The following is a 21,361-nucleotide window of genomic DNA, read 5'->3' as shown; positions in this document are numbered from 1 at the left end:
TCATTCCCATCTCTCCACAACCCTGCAGGACTACCTGGAGTTCTATCTCCTACACAAGTCCTCCCTGACCTCTGACCTGGGTCTTACAGCCCATGTCTCTCCCTTCTTACCCTGAATGCCTCAGAAAGTCTCTCTTGTATCTTTTGAGCTGCTTACCTAATCCCGAGACAGCACCGGGACAGGACAGTTGGGTGTGCGCACCTGTTGACTACATGTTAGGTGCTTCTCTGAATCTAGACCACCGTGGGGAAGAAGCTCAGGCACCAGCCATTACTCCGTGTGACCTCTGGCAGCCAAGGAACCCTCTGGTCCTATCAGGCCAGACACAGAATTGCTGCTATAGACTCCCTTCAAAACCTGAAACTTAAAAGTTACGTCTCCAAAACTCCTTTTTCTGCAGGGTTGACGACAGCCTTCATGCAAGAAGGGCTCTGCATTGCATCAATTTCATCTGCAGCACTGGAGAGAGGAAGTCACTCTGGCCTTGCTGGGCCCGGTTGTATCCTCTGAGGCTCTGGTGTGGACGATGAACACATAGATGGAGAGAGGCGAGGTCCAGGGGCTGCCTGAAGACATGGCCCTTGGAAATTATAAAATCTTGTCTATTGCTCGCTTAAAAGGAGATGCACTGTTTTTCTGTCTGGGGAGCTCAGAGGTTGCAAAGTAGAGCTTAAGAAGCCAGTAATTAGGCCCTAATCCCCACTCAGCCACTTCGCATATTCTCTTCTATTTCAGGTATATCCGGTCCCAACCAGTCATCTTATGGGCTTAAGGATAACCAGGTGGGAGTGAGAAACACCTTCCAAATGCATGCGCACACACCCCAGAGAACACATGCCCCAAAGAGTGAGCATAAAATGCACCGTACACTCATCATATCTAGAGAGAATCCTAAGGGATGGGGATTATTTAATTCTTTCTCTTTGGGTTTTCCAGAGTAGTGACCTCTGATTGTTTCTGATGTCAAGACTTCTTGGGCTGCAGGGAATAAAACTGTATTAGGATAAGCTAAAAAATTTCTTGGCATAGGATGAAAATGGACACACTCTGTGTGAGATTTTCCTTATAATTCATTTCAATAAGGCAGCTCTTGGATAAATTCTCCAGAGTCCATTCTTCGATCATACACATACACACCATATATTACTGGAGATACACATGAATCACCTACGTACAAGGACATGCAAATCATGTGTGCTCAATGTCGTAACAATCCCCTTTCTATAATCAAGTCCCAACACCTCTTTGCCTGACATGTAATTTGAATCCACTTTCTTTAACCCCACTGCCACACATGGGCCATCACCATGGCACAATGAGCTACTAACCTACCGAAACTTATGTGCAAAACATCCCCAGGTGTGCACACACATAAGATACACTGAGACACGTATGCACACACACAGGTCCCTTAAACCAAGCCAGTACCTAGACTTAGATTCACACACATGTGGAAATGTAATAAAAGGATCTACATCCATAAACACGTGTCTACACAAATGCACATGCATATTCTATAAGCTCTTCACTATCCAGCTTGATGGTCACAGTTCATGGTGAAAAACCTGATCCACTGGCCCCTCCAGCTGAATTTATGATGATTTATCACACAGTCAGCCTGTTCTCTACCACACATGTATTTGAGAATAGTCAGCTCTGAAGCACACTCGAAAGCCACATTCTTAGACCCTCACAGACCCTTCTCTTTCGGGTTCCTACCTTCTCCCAGATGAGTGAGGACAATACCCTGGAACTCAGGAGGGAAGATGAACATTTGGGTCATTCCCACAGAAGTAAATGAGTAGGTGCTGAGCGCACTGTTGCCTACTGTCACTTACATCCTCTATGAGATCTATTGGTTTTACCTTGAGGACATCTCCTTCTGACAGTTCAAACGTCCTGGCTTTAAGCTGAATGCCTTTCCCCGGCTGGGTCTGGATGGAGTAGATGCATTCATGGTTGTTATTGTAGTTCACAGGAAAGTTGGGGGACAGCAATGTGCCCTGAGTGCCCGTGACTGAATTCCCACACTCAGCTGGAAAGAGAATCACAATAATCACCGATTAACCCCCATCAGCCAAATCCAGAAAACAACTCACAGCACTGGAGGACCTTACAAGGATGACACATTGTTTGCCTTTCTGCCTGCCCAAATGCCTGGTTATCTGTCCATTCGTCTGCCTGTCTGTGGGGCTGCTTATCAAAGTTTTCTAACATATCTGCCCACCTGTAGTTTTGGCCCGTTTCTTTATCTCTCTTGTTCTGTGTGTCTGTCTCTCTTCTGCAGGGATAGAAATGAACCCACCAGGCATCCTGTACTTTCTTGGTGGCCTGAGGCAGCCCTTCCCCACACCTGTTCATCTAGTATCATAGCAACAGAATGGCTGAGGAGGATGTCAGGGGCGGATGGAGGTGGTGAAGTGAGGAGAGACGAATCCTTTCAGTATCAGAGGCTAGAAATCCAGAGGTGTCAACGTTGAATAGTTATTGCTAGCATCTTCCAAACTTCAGTCATTAGTCACAACAACCAATTCCATAAGGGAGGCATAATTATCATCCCTATTTTAAAAATAAAGAATCTGGTACTTAGCAGTTCAGATCAAGTCTCTCCATTTACCGAGAGGAGGGGGCTGAGAATTCAACCCTCCTGGTCTTGGAGTTTAAGGCCACCGAGGCTTTGGAGAAAGTTTTAGCACAGACCCACTGAAACCCTGTTTCATTCAACAGCTAATGAATTCAGAGCCGCCTCTCGACATCTTTTTCTCCTCCTCCAGAATTAGGCCTTCTTTCCCCATTGTTCCCGTACTTTTATTTATAGCAGTCATCACATTGTATTTCACCCATTTGTTAACATTTCTGTCTCTTCCACTGTCAGTCCTTTAGGGCTGGGTCCTAGTTCTCTCTCACCAGCCCCCACCCAGTGCCTGGGCGGGTCGGGCACGAGCAGGTGAAAGGGGAGGGAGCTCAGTGGCAGGGCATGGCTGCAGAGCCCCACAGCTGTCTCTCTAGGGTCTTTAATAGTTGTAAAGCCCCTCCCTGTGCTTCCCTGTATCAGAGCATCTGTCACATTGCACCCTGACTGCTTGTTACTTGCCTGTAGCCCCCACAAAATGGGAGTTACTTGAGGGCTAGGGTCATGCTTAATGAATCTAAACTTCCAAGGCTTAGCCCAGATTGTCTGTAAAATAAATATTTGCAAAATGAGTGAATGAATGAATATGGAGGACACAGACCTCAGAAGATGTACAGTCCTAAAAATAATTAGGTTCCAGAAGGATGAAAATACAAGTCCAGATGGCAGGCACATTACTTGTCTGGACATATGGGGAATTGGGAGCACATCTTGAATCTCTGAGGTTGATGGTAGCAAGTCTGCTTTCTCCAAACCATCCCTCGGTGTCCCTATTCTAGGCACAGTCATTGGTGGAAGGTTGTCCCTGAGGTCAACCAATGGGCCACACAGTTAACCCTAATTGTCCTAAACCTGAAGTTTTAAACACTGAATGTTCGTGGCCTCAGGCCAAATCCATACGTTGAAGCCCTAATCTTCAGTGTGATGGTATCCTCAGGAGGGCCCTTGGCAAGTGACTGGGGTTAGTGGACCACACAAGCTGAGGAAACCACCAGAGCCCTCTCTCTGCCTTGTCAGGACAGGAAGAAGGCTGCCGTCTGCAGGCTAGGAGAGGAACTTCACTAGATACTGAATCTGCGGGCATCTTGATCTTGGACTGTTTGGGCTTCAGAACCATGAGAAATAAATATCTGGTGTTTAAGCCACCCACGGTATTTTCCTACAGAGGCCTGATCATTTGTCTTAGAGCCTGTCTGCAAAGTGTCCAAATGTGCATAATGAATATGCTGAGCTGGGGTATATGACTAAAGTGATAGTTGTGGACAGGCACCCTCTGGACATTTTCTGGGGGCCCGGAGACAAGGGCGGGGATTTGGGGAGGGATGCTAAGGGCTGTGCACCTGTATTACTCAGTCTTATCACATGGGCAGCACCCTGAAGCAGCTCTCCATTATTTCTGGAGTCACACACTATTCCCCTTCAACTAGGGAGAGGCATGGGGAGCAGTGGGATGAGCACGGACTTTGGAGTCAGACAGCCTCGTTATATCAACACTCTGAACCTCATTCTCTTCATCTGCCTTCATCTGGGCAATAATAGCATCCACGTAAGACTACAGAGAATAAATGCATGGGATTTTATGATAAAACAAGTGAGCATGTGGGGAGTGGGGAGCATATAGTAGGCTCTCAACAAGTGTTATTCCTCCTCTCTTTCCCCATCTATCCCAAGTGAATCTATGCGGCTTCCTTGATTCCATCTGGAGCCCTAAGTGCCTGTGCTCTGGGTCTGGCAGAAAGCCTGAGAAGCTTCTTAGGAAGTGTGCATTAGCTGCCTGGTGTTCACAGCACACTCACTAGTCTGATGCCTCTTGCCCTCTGCCTAGTTCCTAAATTTGGCCTAAGCCAAATTAAGCATGGGCTTTGGCATGTTATTGGACACCTTCCCTGGCCTTGGCTTCCTGCACGATGGCTCTGAGGCCGCCACTGCCCCAGCATGCCCGTCTCCTCTCCCGCACAGCCTGACACCTTGGTGAGGGGAGACACAGAACTAGTAGCTTCAGATGGGGCCAGTCCTTGGCCCATCACCAGGGCCTGACTCCCTGCCAGGGCCTTTGTCTTGGGCACCAGGGAAGGTAGAGGAAGGTAGAGGGACATTTTACTTGCTTCTGGGAGAGTTTCCAAAGTAACAGGGATGGTGAGCAGATGCACTGAAAAGCTAAACACAAGCATCAGTGGAAACAAATAAATATTCTGGAGAAACAGTCACATGCACAGGAAAGTCCTGCCACTGACTGAGGCATCTGTGACTTCTGTCGTCCCCATCAGAGCAGGTCTCGTTAAGGGCAGGGGCTGTGTCTGATCCATCAGTCTGGGGCTCTGGAGGCAGAGGGTTCACTCTTCTCCATCACACCAGGGCTCCCAAGGACAGGGCCATGTCTCCTGCCGCAGACCGGGGCCCTTGGAGTCAGGGCTGTCTCTTCCACATCTAGTCCAGGGGCTGTGTCACCCCATCACACCATGAATTAGAGCCCAGGGCTGTTCATCTCCTTCGCAGCTGGGAATATTTCCTGGTAACACTGTGTGAGCTAAGTCATCCAATTTACACCCACAGTGCATGTGGCAACTGGGAGCATCCCCAGGGTGGGCGTTCCTATGAAACCTCCAAGCCCGAGGCTCTGTTGCAGGGATGGTGGTAATTAGAAGTGATTATAATTTCTGTGCATTATTAATAACACACGAAACAGAAGACAAATGTAATAATGAAAATGTTGTGAGGTGTCATGAACACACAGTAATTGGAATAATAAGTAAAGAATGAGTTTATGTAATGAGATCAATGAGGCAAGAGCTTAAGGAATGTGTGCATTTGTGGTCCCGGATAATCCCATTCAAGAAAAATTTCCCCCAGAACTACTTAGCTGAGGATGTTTTCCCGGAGAAGGAAAGAGCTGCTGGTGGCCAGACACTGAACCTACATGGGTGAACGTGTAGGTCTGAATGTGTGTCTGGGTCAGGGTGGGTGGAGGCTCTGGGGGATGGTTATGGGAGAAAGGAAAAACTTTGGGATGATTTAACTGGTCAGAATGGAATTCTGCATCTATTTGTCTTAGTGTGTGCCCTCTGAGACTGTAAAATGTTATTGGTTTGGATAAGTAACAGTAAAAAGGTTACTAGCAAAATGGTGATAATTATATGGCACCCCACTGGTTTATGTAAATCATGTCATCTAATCTGGAATGAAGCCTGTGAGTTGCCTATTGCTATCTCTGTTTTATAAGTGAGGAAGCTGGGGCCGAGGGCATTTGGTGGCCTGCCCAAGATCTAACAGCTGGTAAGTGGCTGAGCAGAGACCTGACCTTGACCCTGTGTGACTGTGCAGCCCCAGCTGGGTCCATCTCGCCAGCCTGTTTACAACTCTCCTCCGCTGAGCCCCAGGCTCCACAGAGATGTCTCTGGCTGGGCTGACCTCACAACCCCTGTTCCAGTCAGTGTGGTAATGCGTCTAGCTCTCTGGCATATTGGGGTCTCATGCAAGTTTTCACTGTAAGCCCGAGTTCCATGCTAACAGTGAGCACTAACCCAGCCTGTGTTCTGCCCGGCCCTATGCTGAGAGTCCTGAGTGAGCAGAGCCATCAACCTTATAAATGAGGGCCAGCCAGCAATTGTCCCCACTCCCTGGGATATCACCCTACCTCCTCCCACCCACGGGGCCCAGAGCTCCGGAGAGCCTTCTTCAGAGTCTGGCAAGGAGGTTAGGCCTCCCACCTAAGGCCCCGCAGCAGCAAGTGTGTGCTAAGGCAGTCCCCGAAACCCAGGCCTCTTAGCCTCTGGGCCCACGTGTTTCACTACCTCATAGCAGTCGACTAAACTTCGGCCCACCCCATTAGTGAAGCAAAATGAAAGCACGTGACCACCTACCAACACACCTTGGCAGAGGCGAACTCCACAGGCGCCGTCTGCCCCCCAGGCACGTGATGCGGGCCGTGCCCTCCAGACGGTACCCGGGGAAGCAGGAGAAGGTCAAGGTGTCGCCTACGCCAAACTGTAAGCCCTTCCGGATGCTGTAGGCTGGGACCTCAGGCTCCTCGCAGGGCTCCAAATCATATTCTGGAAAAGGAGCAGGAGAGCTGGGGTCAGAGGCAGAATGTGGAAACATACACACAAAAACACCAGGGAGAAGAGGGCCAGAGATAAAGACAGAGAGAGGTCAGAATACATACACACTGACCCAAAAAAGGCAAAGAGAAAAGAAGAATGATCCTAAGAGGAACAGAGGCACAGAGACATACAGTGAGGTGAGCAGCACCATGTTTTTGGAAGTGAGGACACCTCACTGCTGCAAGCAGAGAGAGGACGGGGTGTTTCTGGAAGCACGCTTCCTGAGAGTATTTATGAGGCTCCTCATGACTTGACCTTTCCCTCCTTTGTCCCTTCATCCCCATATTAACCCTAAGCCTCTGGGCTCGAAGAGTCTCCTGCCTCTCTCTCCCTAGGCATTGACCCAGATAAATTCAATCAGCTTGGTTCTAGAGGGTCAGAACGTATAACCCAGCCAAGGGCAACTTACATCAGGAGAAAGAATCCAAATGCTTCACTCAAACTATGTCTCTGCAATGCTGGTGCTTGAGGCAGATGGCAAGCATGATGGGATGGCATTTATCAGTCAGGGATCTGCCCGATACCTCTAGTGACAGTACAGAAGTGACAATTTCCATTGTGCCCAAGGGTATCTCCCTTCTGGGACACAGTGCCCCAGGGCTCTGTGTGGTAAAGAGAAGGAGGGTCCCTCAGATGGAATGAGGCACAGTGGCTGGATATGTCCCACAGGCCAGACCTGCCCAGGCCCATGGCAGGTGGCTTCTGTTGGAGGGACAACGTTGGGTTGAGTGGGGCCATGTCCCAGTTCCTAGAGGCCAGATATCTCTTGCCCATCCTGGGGGGAATCAGAGTGATGAGAAGGGGGGCTCTGTGAAGCAATGGGACAAGAGTGGTGGGGGTACTTGGGACCAGAGCAGTGAAGGGGCCATTTTCTTCCTGAATGCCAAATTAAAGAGCATTCTTTTCAGGATTCCTAAACACAGAGATAAATATCTATTATTACTAAATTAGTGTTGCTGAAGAAGTCCCCACATAAGACTCAAATACTCCAATATGTGAATTTCAAATACCCTTACTCTTTTTTTTTTTTTTTTTAATTGCCGGGGTCATGAAAAAGTGGAAGTGAAACCGCGGAAGAATCTGGAATTACTAGGGTAGGAGGGAACGTCCTAATCCAACCAGTTGGGTAGGTGATTTTCAGAGTGGATCTTAAACACCTTCAGGGAAGATTTCCCCAAAACCTGCTTCCCAGCCCATTACGGGGAGGTCCTCCTTGTGTCTAACCCAACTACCTTTTGCTGCGGTGCTGAGGTCATTCTCCCAGGGACTGGAAAGTGGATCAATATCCATCTGCTGGGAAGACCAGAGGCTGGCAGCAGAGGGAAAGGCAGAATGTTCTGCCATCTCTTCCCCGCCAAGGGACCCCGACATGCTTTACCTGCGAAAGTGATGTTGAATCCTTCGTAGGACATGGAGAAATCGGAAATGAAGCGGACCTGGGCAGTGAAGTTGCCATAGAGTCCGGCGCTGATGGGGGCCGGCAACCGCGAGCCGGTCAGCTGTCTCAGGGGCTGTGAGAAGCTGCCGTTCTCGGTGATGAGGAGGTAATCATGGCCGCTCTCCAGGTGGAAGGTGTGGAATGTAAAGAACACACCTGCCAAGAGACCGGAAGGGTCCGGGTGACAAACAGATGGCTGCAGCAGCCCCCATGCGAGACGGGGTCAACACAAATATTTCTGACTTGTGGATGTCTATCAGTGGGGAGGGGTGCGAGCATGCACTGATGAATACATACAGGTGAACCGGAATGAACGGGCCTGAATGATCCGGAACATGCCATTTGCCCCCAGGTCAGGGAGAAGGACACTGCTTTATGGTTGTCAGATATGAAAGATTTGTGGCCAGGCCCGTGAGAATGCTGCATAGCCTTTCATTCATTCACGGGTTCACTCATTCATTTCTCAACAAATGTTTATATTTGCCGAGTGCTTCCTCCGGGCTAGGATCCAGGGCCAGGGACGAGCAAGGGGATATAGGAGATAGTCAACAAGCAGCTAGAGTACAGAGTGACAAATGCTCTATCAAATGTAGTTCCGAGTGTGCCGGGGGCGGAATGGCGAGCCCTAAACAAAAGCAATGATGTTCACTAACATTTCAGCACTAACTATCTGTGTGTCACGAAGCCATGTGTTTTCGTTGCCCTGTAGTTGGCCCCTCTCAACTGGAAGAGAAGATCTGAAAACCCAGTTAATCCCACCAATAACTCTATGACCTGGGTATGACTACCCCTCATCTCCGTTTTACACCTGAGGAAACTGAGGCATAAAGAGATAAAGTCACTTGTCCAGGGTCACCCAGCTAGCAGGTGGCAGAGCTGGGATCTGGGGGCAGTCTGACTGCAGGGCTGTGTAATCAACTGCTCCACGACACTGCTTCTCACGCTGTGGAGAGGGAACAGGCAGTAGGAGGGGTCAGGCGGCGAGACAGGTCAGGCGGTGAGAAAGATGGGGGGGCAGGATCTCAACACCCAAAGCGGCTCCTGGACTTGTCCACATGGCAGTCGCGTTTAGGTGGGCATACGTGTAAATGCAAGCCCACTCAGACACCAGCGTGCCCACGGGAATATTTGCCATGGACGTGCTAAGGGCAGGTGCTTGGCTAGACTAGGGGGGCTGGATCCACTTGCTATTCAAAGTCCATGGACCAGCAGCTTGCGCCTCGCCTGTGAGCTTGTTAGAAATGCAGAATCTCAGCCTCTGTCACAGACCTTCCAAATCAGAATCTGCATGCTAACAAGATCCCCAAGAGATCTGTAGGCACATGAAAGTTTGAGGAATACTTCTCTAGATAATTACTGACAAGTTTTTTTGATAAATGATGGTTGGATCCAAGCTTTCAATGCTAAAATATTTTAGATGGTTTCATCGTCTTGCTTCTCTGTTGACAGGAGCTGGTGATCCCAGAGTATTTGGGATTCTATCGGTGGGGATAGGGGAAACAAAACCCCATAGAGGTGGTAGAACCAGGCATGCAGCTTGTAAATGTGCCTGGGCAACTGAGATGCAGCTATTGATCTATTTCCTCAAGGGAACAGATCCTAAGCACCTAAGTGCCAGGCCTGGGCTAAGCAGTAAGAAAGATCTCCCAGTTTAGTGGAGGAGACAGACACATCCATGGTGAAGAGTCCAGAATGGGGGCGTAGAAGAAGAGTGCCAACTATGCCCGGGGGGTTGGGAAGACTTCACAGGGTCACAGTCTTTGACAGGAGGGGTGTGAGCATTTGGGGGATGTACAGGTATGTGTGCCCACATGTATCCTGCCCTCCCAACACATAAACGCCAGTGCACACGAGAAAGCGTTCTTAGTCTACAGAGCTTGGGAAAAGTCTCGGTGGAATATATGTCCTTTCCCTCCTGGCTAGAGCGCGGGTTGAGTGGAGAGTGGATCAGACACAGGACGGGGAATTGGAGTTGATGAAGCACTAAGCCTCGCACTCTATTCTTTAGCGTGCATGCACTCTATTCTTTAGCGTGCACGCACTCTATTCTTTAGCGTGCAAACACAGCTCCTCCGTACGAGTAAACATTTGGCTGGCATTCTAAGGATGAGTAAACAACTGAGATGAAGTCCTGGGGTTTCCCAGCTGTGCTGATTGCTTGGGGCTCTTTTGGCCGTTGTGAGAAAATGAAGACATTGTCACAGAGATAGAGAGGCCCCGCGTTGGGAGTTTGAATCCAGATTTGGTGTGACAGATGCACACACAAACCAATACTTCACTGGAGTGACCATGCCGAGTCCTATGAAGGATGTGGATACCATGCCAAGCAGACATGCAGAGCTGTGGAAAAGGCATGGGTTTTGGTGGCGGGAGCACAGACCTGGGTCAACAGCCCATCTACGAGCTGAAGGGTCTGAGCTGAAGTTGCTCAGTGTGTCCTGAGTTCTAGTTTCCTCCACTATATCATGGGGATGATAGCCTTTCCTCATAGGTAACATTTAATTCTTGGAGCAAGGAACAATTAGGATAGCAGATGCACAGCCCACAGCATGGTGTCCGGCACACAGTAGGTATTCTTTTTGCTCAGCTTGTCTAACTTCCAGGCAGCCTTATGGGTTGAAAAAATGTCAGTTCTGGGGTCTCAGCAAGGGCACGTTCTTTGGACTCCTGAATTGTCCATTCCCTTTGGCTGGGAATTTGAACAATTCTGAATTTCACAGAATTCTGAGTTTCCCCAGCTGTTCCTCTGCCTGCTAGGGATCAATCAGAGTCAGTAGCCTAATGGATCTGTTAACCTGAGAAACTCTTACAGGCATTGCCCTCCAGAGAAGGGTCTGGGTTCAGTTTAACTCAATTCATATAAATATTTCTTGAGTTCCTTACGTGCCAGACATAGAGCCGGCACCTGGGGAAGCTGCAGGAAACAAGGCAGGCATGTCTCTCAAAGAGCTTAGAGTCTGTGTGGGGGGAGCAGGAAGGCACAGGATCATGTGGGAGCCCATGGAGGGGAACCCAACTCACACCCAGGGCTGGGGAGAAGGGGTCGCGAAGGTTCATTAGAGCAAGTGAGTTCAGAAGATGAAGGGCTGGCCACACAAGAGGGAGGGTGGAGAGGGTGCAGGGGGAGAAAGTGTTCAGAGAGAATAGCATCCCAATGCACAAAGCTCTAGAGGACAATGAAAGCCTGGGAAGTTCTAGAAACGGAGAAAGCTTCAACGTAGCTAGGACTTAGTAGTTACAGGGCTCGGAAGGAGGCTGAGAAAGGTGAGCAAGGGCTACAGGCTCATACCAGCTATTTTACAATTTCGAGCTCTATGCCTAATAAGGGTCTGGTGAAGACTTTAAGTGGTTCTAAGGAAGAAGTGACCTAGTCACACATCAGTGACCCCGTGTCAATTCTCTGCCTGGAACACCTCTTGTCCTGGCTAATTTTTGCTCATCGCTGAAGACTGGCCTAAGTTTCAACTTCAGGACACCTACCTAACCAAGCCTTCAAGCTGGCCTCTGGATGTTTGCCACCTCTATCTGCTCTTGGCCATGGTACATGAGATGGTCTATCTCTACCACTGGACTATAAACTTCCTGAAGGCAGGCAACGCCAGAGTAGCTTGTGCCACTGGGTTTTCCTAGCGTCCAGGGTAAGTGCAAGTATAAAATAAGCATTTGCTAAATATCTGAATTGCATTGACTTCTAGGCAAAGACACATATAGAAAGGCATAGAGAAACATACCCCCCCTATGATTACAGATGCCAGATAGAAAATCACGACTATTGGGGTTGTTCCTCTAAGGATCATGAGGGGCTGCCTTTCTTGCCCTCTTGATGCCACAGAGGAGCTTCTGGCTCCTGCAATGGCCAACTCTGGCCCAGACTTGCTGGAAACAGCTCTGCAAGATGAACAAGGATGCTGCCCTGATCCCTCCTCTCCTCTATGGGGAGAAGGGGACAACGGGGCCTCACCCTGGCTATCTGGAGGGTCCTTTGTCCCCAAGAAGCTGCACACCATCCTAATCCCAGTGAGGTCAGGCCTATTAGAGGCAAAAGTGAAAGCACTTAAGCACATGTGAGGAGACTTTAAGTGACTTTTCTTACAAATTTTCTTTTTTTACACAAATAGTATCATTTACATGTAACAGTTTATTGCTCAAAATTAGAAAACAGTGAGAAGATAAAATAGGGTAAGATAAGAGAGTAGTAGCAACTAACATCTTGCGGTGTATCTTTTCAGACAGTTTTCTATGCACATATCCTTGTTTATTTTTTATAAACTATGTTCTTTTGGCAAACATCTCCTTTGACTTAACAACATATTGCAACTAGTCCTGTAGGTCTTTAAATTTTTATTTTTTAAAAATATTTTATTATTTTAGAGAGAGAGAAAGAGAGACAGGGAGAGGGGCAGTGGGAAAGGGAGAAGAAATTTAAGAAGACTCCATGCTCAGCATGGAGCCCGACACGGGGCTCAATCCCACGACCCTGAGATCATGACCTGAGCTGAAATCAAGAGGTTGGTCGCTTAACCGACTGAGGCACCCAGGCACCCCTACCCCTGTAGATCTTTAAATATTCTCTTCCATTATGCCTTTTAGTAGCTGCACAGTATTGCATTTTAGCAGCTGCACAGTATTGCATTTAACATTTCCTTATCAATGGACATTTGAGTAGCTAACTAATCTTCCAATTAATAAAGTGTTTTAGGAAGCATCCTTGCAGCTGAATCTTGATGTACAGTTGTACTGATTTTTTTTCATATCAATTCCAAGGAGTGGAATTGCTGGGTCCAAAGGCACATATATTTTGAAGGCTTTGGATTCACATCACGGAACCATCATCCAGAGAGTTTCAACCATTTCATAAAATGTCAGCGTTGAAGAAGAGTATTTGTGTCTGCACACTGTCTCCCACACTGTTATGATTTTCTCTGCTGACTTGAAAAAAGAAATGATATTTCATTACTGGTTAAATTTGCATTTCTTTAATTATGAGTGGGGTCAATGTCCTTTCATTTCTTTTTCTTCTGTTATGAAGCATTTATAGCTTGTCTCATTTTACAGGACTAGAGACCAGACATATTTTTCTTTAAGATTTTTAAGAGCTCTTCATGCATCAGGTTGGTAATCTTTAGTTGATTATATATGTTGAAAATAATTTTGTCCACTTACTATCTGAAATTTCTTTTCTCTTTAAATTCTTTATTGTTATGTTAATCACCATACATTACATCATTAGTTTTTGATGTAGTGTTCCATGATTCATTGTTTGTGCATAACACCCACTGCTCCATGCAGAACGTGCCCTCTTTAATACCCATCACCAGGCTAACCCATCCCCCCACCCCCCTCCCGTCTAGAACCCTCAGTTTGTTTCTCAGAGCCCATCATCTCTCATGGTTCATCTCCCCCTCCGATTTATTCCCCTTCATTCTTCCCCTCCTCCTATATTCTTCTTTTTGTTTTTTTCTTAACATATATTACATTATTTGTTTGAGAGGTACAGATCTGTGATTCAACAGTCTTGCACAATTCACAGCGCTCACTGTAGCACATACCCTCCCCAATGTCTATCACCCAGCCACCCCATCCCTCCCACCCCCCACCACTCCAGCAACACTGTTTGTTTCCTGAGATTAAGAATTCCTCATATCAGTGAGGTCATATGATACATGTCTTTCTCTGATTGACTTATTTCACTCAGCATAACACCCTCTGGTTCCATCCACGTCGTTCCAAATGGCAAGATCTCATTCCTTTTGATGGCGGCATAATATTCCATTGTGTATATATACCACATCTTCTTTATCCATTCATCTGTTGATGGACATCTTGGCTCTTTCCACAGTTTGGCTATTGTGGACATTGCGGCTATAAACATCGGGGTGCACGTAACCCTTCGGATCCCTACATTTGTATCTTTGGGGTAAATACCCAGTAGTGCAATTGCTGGATCGTATGGTAGCTCTATTTTCAACTGTTTGAGGAACCTCCATACTGTTTTCCAGAGGGGTTGCACCAGCTTGCATTCCCACTGACAGTGTAGGAGGGTTCCCCTTTCTCCACATCCCCGCCAACATCTGTCATTTCCTGACCTGTTAATTCTAGCCATTCTGACTGGTGTGAGGTGGTATCTCATTGAGGTTTTGATTTGGAGTTCCCTGATGCCGAGCGATGTTGAGCACTTTTTCATGTGTCTGTTGGCCATTTGGATGTCTTCTTTGGAAAAATGTCTGTTCATGTCTTCTGCCCATTTCTTGATTGGATTATTTGTTCTTTGGGTGTTGAGTTTGATACGTTCTTTAGAGATTTTGGATACTAGTCCTTTATCTGATAGGTCATTTGCAAATATTTTCTTCCATTCTGTCAGTTGTCTTTTGGTTTTGTGGACTGTTTCTTTTGCTGTGCAAAAGCTTTTGATCTTGATGAAATCCCAATACTTCATTTTTGCCCTTGCTTCCCTTGCCTTTGGTGATGTTTCTAGGAAGAAGTTGCTGCGGCTGAGGTCGAAGAGGTTGCTGCCTGTGTTCTCCTTTAGGATTTTGATGGACTCCTGTCTCACATTTAGGTCTTTCAACCATTTGGAGTCTATTTTTGTGTGTGGTGTAAGGAAATGGTCCAGTTTCATTCTTCTGCATGTGGCTGTCCAATTTTCCCAACACCATTTGTTGAAGAGACTTTTTTCCATTGGACATTCTTTCCTGCTTTGTCAAAGATTAGTTGACCATAGAGTTGAGGGTCCATTTCTGGGCTCTCAATTCTGTTCCATTGATCTATGTGTCTGTTTTTGTGCCAGTACCCTACTGTCTTGATGATGACAGCTTTGTAATAGACCTTGAAGTCCGGAATTGTGATGCCGCCAGCTTTGCTTTTCCTTTTCAACATTCCTCTGGCTATTCGGGGTCTCTTCTGGTTCCATACAAATTTTAGGATTATTTGTTCCATTTCTTTGAATGGTATTTTGATGGGGATTGCATTGAATGTGTAGATTGCTCTAGGTAGCATTGACATCTTCACAATGTTTGTTCTTCCAATCCATGAGCATGGAACGTTTTTCCATTTCTTTGTGTCTTCCTCAATTTCTTTCATGAGTATTTTATAGTTTTCTGAGTACAGATCCTTTGCCTCTTTGGTTAGATTTATTCCTAGGTATCTTATGGTTTTGGGTGCAATTGTAAATGGGATCAACTCGATTTGCCTCTCTTCTGTCTTGTTGTTGGTGTATAGGAATGCCACTGATTTCTGTGCATTGATTTTATAGCCTGCTATTTGAGTGAATTCCTGTATGAGTTCTAGCAGTTTTGGGGTGGAGTCTTTTGGGTTTTCCACATAAAGTATCATATCATCTGCAAAGAGTGAGAGTTTGACTTCCTCTTTGCCAGTTTGGATGCCTTTGATTTCTTTTTGTTGTCTGATTGCTGTGGCTAGGACTTCTAATACTATGTTGAATAGCAGTGGTGAGAGTGGACATCCCTGCCGCATTCCTGACCTTAGGGGGAAAGCTCTCAGCCTTTCCCCATTGAGAAGGATATTCGCTGTAGGTTTTTCATAGATGGCTTTTATGATATTGAGGTATGTACCCTCTATCCCTATACTCTGAAGAGTTTTGATCAAGAAAGGATGCTGTACTTTGTCAAATGCTTTTTCTGCATCTATTGAGAGGATCATATGATTCTTGTTCTTTCTTTTGTTAATGTATTGTATCACATTGATTGATCTGTGGATGTTGAACCAACCTTGCAGCCCAGGGATAAATCCCACTTGGTCATGGTGAATAATCCTTTTAATGTACTGTTGGATCCTATTGGCTAGTATTTTGGTGAGAATTTTTGCATCCATGTTCATCCAGGATATTGGTCTGTGATTCTCCTTTTTGATGGGGTCTTCATCTGGTTTGGGGATCAAGGTAATGGTGGCCTCATAAAACGAGTTTGGAAGTTTTCCTTCCATTTCTATTTTTTGGAACAGTTTCAGAAGAATAGGTATTAATTCTTCTTGAAATGTTTGGTAGAATTCCCCTGGGAAGCCATCTGGCCCTGGGCTTTTGTTTGTTGGGAGATTTTTGATGACTGCTTCAATTTCCTTAGTGGGTATAGGTCTGTTCAGGTTTTCTATTTCTTCCTGGTTCAGTTTTGGTAGTTGATACATCTCTAGGAATGCCTCCATTTCTTCCAGGTTATCTAATTTGCTGGCATAGAGTTGCTCATAATATGTTCTTATAATTGTTTGTATTTCTTTGGTGTTGGTTGTGATCTCTCCTCTTTCATTCATGATTTTGTTGATTTGGGTCATTTCTCTTTTCTTTTGGATAAGTCTGGCCAGGGGTTTATCAATCTTGTTAATTCTTTCAAAGAACCAGCTCCTAGTTTCGTTGATCTGTTCTACTGTTCTTTTGGTTTCTAGTTCATTGATTTCTGCTCTGATCTTTATGATTTCTCTTCTCCTGCTGGGTTTAGGCTTTATTTGCTGTTCTTTCTCTAGCTCCTTTAGGTGTAGGGTTAGGTTGTGTATTTGAGACCTTTCTTGTTTCTTGAGAAAGGCTTGTATTGCTATATACTTTCCTCTCAGGACTGCCTTTGCTGTATCCCAAAGATTTTGAACAGTTGTGTTTTCATTTTCATTGGTTTCCATGAATTTTTTTCATTCTTCTTTAATTTCCTGGTTGACCCATTCATTCTTTAGTAGGATGCTCTTTAGCTTCCATGTATTTGAGTTCTTTCCGACTTTCCTCTTGTGATTGAGTTCTAGTTTCAAAGCATTGTGGTCTGAAAATATGCAGGGAATAATCCCAATCTTTTGGTACCGGTGGAGACCTGATTTGTGACCTAGGATGTGATCTATTCTGGAGAATGTTCCATGGGCACTAGAGAAGAATGTGTATTCCGTTGCTTTGGGATGGAATGTTCTGAATATGTCTGTGAAGTCCATTTGGTCCAGTGTGTCGTTTAAAGTCTTTATTTCCTTGTTGATCTTTTGCTTAGATGATCTGTCCATTTCAGTCAGGGGGGTGTTAAAGTCCCCCACTATTATTGTATTGTTGTCAATGTGTTTCTCTGCTTTTGTTATTAATTGCCTTATATAATTGGCTGCTCCCATGTTAGGGGCATAGATATTTACAATTGTTATATCTTCTTGTTGGATAGACCCTTTAAGTAGGATATAGTGTCCTTCCTCATCTCTTATTACAGTCTTTGTTTTAACATCTAATTTATCTGATATAAGGATTGCCACCCCAGCTTTCTTTTGGTGTCCATTAGCATGGTAAATAGTTTTCCACCCCCTCACTTTCAATGTGGGGGTGTCTTTGGGTCTAAAATGAGTCTCTTGCAGACAGCATATCGATGGGTCTTGTTGTGATAGCCTGTGTCTTTTGATTGGGGCATTGAGCCCATTTAAATTCAGGGTAACTATTGAAAGATAGGAATTTAGTGCCATTGTATTGCCTGTAACGTGACTGGTACTGTCTATTATCTGTATTCCTTTCTGGTCTATGTTGCTCTTAGGCTCTCTCTTTGCTTAGAGGACCCCTTTCAATATTTCTTGTAGGGCTGGTTTCGTGTTTGCAAATTCCTTTAGCTTTTGTTTGTCCTGGAAGCTTTTATCTCTCCTTCAATTTTCAATGACAGCCTAGCTGGATATAGTATTCTTGGCTGCATATTTTTCTCATTTAGTGCTCTGAAGATATCATGCCAGTCCTTTCTTTCTGGCCTGCCAGGTCTCTGTGGCTATCCACAGATCTGTTGCCAGTCTAATGTTTCTACCATTATAGGTTACAGATCTCTTCTCCCGAGCTGCTTTCAAGATTTTCTCTTTGTCTCTGAGACTCGTAAGTTTAACTATTAGATGTCAGGGTGTTGACCTATTTTCATTGATTTTGAGAGGGCTTCTCTGTGCCTCCTGGATTTTGATGCCTCTTTCCTTCCCCACATTCGGGAAGTTCTCTGCTATAATTTGCTCCAATATACCTTCTGCCCCTCTCTCTCTTTCGTCTTCTTCTGGGATCCCAATTATTCTAATGTTGTTTCGTCTTATCGTATCGCTCATCTCTCGAATTCTGCCCTCGTGATCCAGTAGTTGTTTCTCTCTCTTTTTCTCAGCTTCTTTATTTTCCATCATTTGGTCTTCTATATTGCTGATTCTCTCTTCTGCCTCATTTATCCTAGCAGTTAGTGCCCCCATTTTTGATTGCACCTCATTAATAGCCTTTTTGATTTCGATTTGGTTAGATTTTATTTCTTTTATTTCTCCAGGAAGGGTGTCTTAGAGACCCTTCCTGGAGAACCTCCATGCTTTTTTTAAGCCCAGCTAGTATCTTTAAAATCATAATTCTGAACTCTAGGTCCGACATCGTACTACTATTGGTATTGAGTAGGTCCCGGGCAGATGGTACTACCTCTTGTTCTTTTTGCTGAGGTGATTTTTTTCGTCTTGTCATTTTGTCCAGAGGAGAATAGATGAATGAGAGAACAAAATGCTAACAGGTTAACAACATCCCCAGCAAATATACTCTAAACAAATCAGAAAAGACCTGAAACCAGGGGAAAAGAAAGGGAAAGAAGGAAAAAAGAAAGAGGAAAAAAAAAAAAGAAAAAGATAAAAAAAAACAGAACAAAACAAAAAAAACCAGAATATGATCAAATATGATCAGGCTAGTGTATAGATCACTGCCACACACTAGATTTTGGGTGTATTTTGGTCTGTTAGAAGAAAGTGCCTCCTAAAATTTTAAGGAAAGACTTATATATGTACAAAATAAGGGTAGATACAATGAAGGGATGGAAGATGACTGCAAAGATGAAAATTATAAAAGATTTTAGAAAAGTAATTGATAAGAAGTTTGAAAAAAGAAAGAAGAAGATTTAAAAAAAAAGGAAAAAGGGAGAGAATGTGATCAGGCAGGAGACTAGAACAAAGCCATACACTAGTGATTGAGGGTATATTTTGATCTGTTAGAAGAAAGTGTATCTCAAAATTTTAAAGAGAGAACAACTTATACATATATGCCAAAAATAAGGGTATCTACTATGAAGGGATAGAATATCACTCTAAAAGTGAAAAATAAAAATTTTGTTTTTCAAAGAGGGATCGATAAGATGTTGGTTGAAAAAGGGAAAAAGAAAAATTAAAAAAAACAGTTAAAAAAATTAACTTTGAAAAACTAATGAATCATGGTAAAAAAAGCCATGAATTCTATGTGCAGTATTCCCCTAGCGCTGGAGTTCTCCCGTTCTCCTTGATCGGTAAAGTTGGTCTTGGCTTGCTGGCTGTTCATGGTGATCTTCTGGGGGAGGGGCCTGTTGCCGTGGTTCCCAAATGTCTTTGCCGGAGGCGGAATTGCCCCGCCCTTGTCCGTCCGGGCTAAGCAATCTGTTCGGGTTTGCTCTCAGGAGCTTTTGTTCCCTGCAAGCTCTCGGTACAGCTTTGGAGGACGAGAGTGAAAATGGTGGCCTCCCAATCTCCACCCGGAGGAGCTGAGAACTCGGGGCCCCGCTCCTCAGTGCGCCCCCAGAGAAAAGCAGTCAGTCACTCCCGTCTCCCCGGTCTCCGGCCGCACTCCGGGCTCACCCGGCCTGTGACGGAGCGTTTCTATGTCTGGCACCCGACCCTGCGTGGAGTCTCCAAACCCAGTAGATCCCTGCGGTGCACTCCTGCGCCGCTCCTCCTGGGGGAGGGAGGGGAGTCTCCCCGGCTCTGCTGCTTGTTGGGTCCCTGCTGGAGGCGCAGTGCCCCGACTGTCACCGATCACAGTTTATGGCAACCCCAAGCTGAGAGCCCGCGCCTCGGCTCCGTCTCTGCAGCCGGCTTCCCCGCTCCGATACCTGGGAGCTCTGCCGCACTCAGGCACCCCCGGTCTTTCTGTGACCCCGAGGGTCCTGAGACTACACTGTCCCATGAGGGTTCCACCCCCAGCTTAGCCCCTGGAGCGACGTCCCTCAGCGGAGCCGACTTCTCAAAGTTCCGATTTTGTGCTCCATGGCTCTATTGCTTGCCAGAAGCGGCTGATGGAGGCCCCCTCCCCCGCCGTCTATCCTCCCGAATATTTCCTCAGATTCACTTCTCCACATGTCCTACCTTCCAGTAAGTGGTCGCTTTTCTGTTCAGAGAGTTGTTGCTATTCTTTTCTTGGATCTCCTGTTGAGTTCGTAGGTGTTCAGAATGGTTTGATCCCTATTCAGCTGAATTCCTGAGACCAGACGAAATCCAGCTCTCCTACTCCTCTGCCACCTTCCTCCGCCCCCCCACCCTCTGAAATTTTTATGGCCTTTTTTTTTACATAAATCCACTCAAAGTTTTATTTAATCAAATTTTATAGTCTTTGCCCTTATGGATTCTGCTTTTAGTATTAGTCTTTATAGTACATCCCCACCTGAGGTTCGATTTACATATTCTTCTAGTACTGGAATTTATGTGGTTAAATGCAGGAGGTCTGTTTGGTTCTTTTCTTTTTTTCCCAAGTGTTTAAGTCCACTGTTTTAAAACCATTTATTAAATAATCCATCCTCTCTTCAATAATTAGAAATGACACTTTAATTATATACTACAAACTGTCTCTCTCACACACATAAATGAGTGTGCATGTGTGTGCAGGCACAAACTCACACACACACATGCGCGTGCACACACACAGGACTCTACTTCTAGACCTTCCTACACCCGCACTGGTTTGTGTGTCCACTCCGATACTCGTATCACATGGTTTAAACTGTTTTAGCCAATAACATTTTACTATCTGGAAGAGTTAGTTACTCTTTCTTTTAAAATATTTTCTTGGCTTTTCTACATGTTAATTGTTCTAGATCAGAGGTTCTCATTCAAGGGCATGCATCAGATTTAGTAGTGAAGTGTTCTAAAATCAAAGATGCCTGTTTTCCACCTCCAACGTGGAGAATCAAAACCTCTAAGGTGCTAAGGTCACTAAGCATTAATATATATTGCTACAGTGCGGAGGGGTTAAGAACGATGACCCTGGATGAACTTCAGAATAAGCTTCTGAGGATAGAAGCCATATGTGCCTGGCTTCTGTTTATTCCCAGCCCCAGAGTCTGCCGCATGGGTGGCATTATTCAATATACATTTTTTGAATCAAAGACTATATTATTTCCTGTTTATTTCTAACCAGCACCCTTACTTTGAACTTGGATTTCCAAAGATTATTCATGTTAGGGTAAGTTGAGGTAACAGTCCAGCCTGATGAGGAAT

General features: G+C 45.6%; 1 protein-coding gene across 1 annotated transcript in view; it reads right to left on the bottom strand.

The window, feature by feature from the left end:
- CSMD2 (CUB and Sushi multiple domains 2) overlaps window positions 1-21,361 on the bottom strand; it is a 598,617-nt gene that overhangs the window by 178,665 nt on the left and 398,591 nt on the right. Inside the window, exons 20-22 of the mRNA XM_073902955.1 lie at window positions 8,111-8,326; window positions 6,493-6,681; window positions 1,866-2,035 (exon numbers count right to left, since the gene is read on the bottom strand). Of these exons, the coding sequence (XP_073759056.1) occupies window positions 1,866-2,035; window positions 6,493-6,681; window positions 8,111-8,326 (575 nt within the window). The remainder of the gene's footprint in view (window positions 1-1,865; window positions 2,036-6,492; window positions 6,682-8,110; window positions 8,327-21,361) is intronic.

Source organism: Callorhinus ursinus, unplaced genomic scaffold, assembly GCF_003265705.2.
Source record: "Callorhinus ursinus isolate GAN/ISIS: 27379988/994484 unplaced genomic scaffold, GSC_fseal_2.0 scaffold18, whole genome shotgun sequence".
Classification (NCBI taxonomy): Eukaryota; Metazoa; Chordata; class Mammalia; order Carnivora; family Otariidae; genus Callorhinus; species Callorhinus ursinus.
The sequence above is the reverse complement of the archived record's forward strand: the minus strand, read 5'-3'. Positions and strand labels throughout refer to the sequence as shown.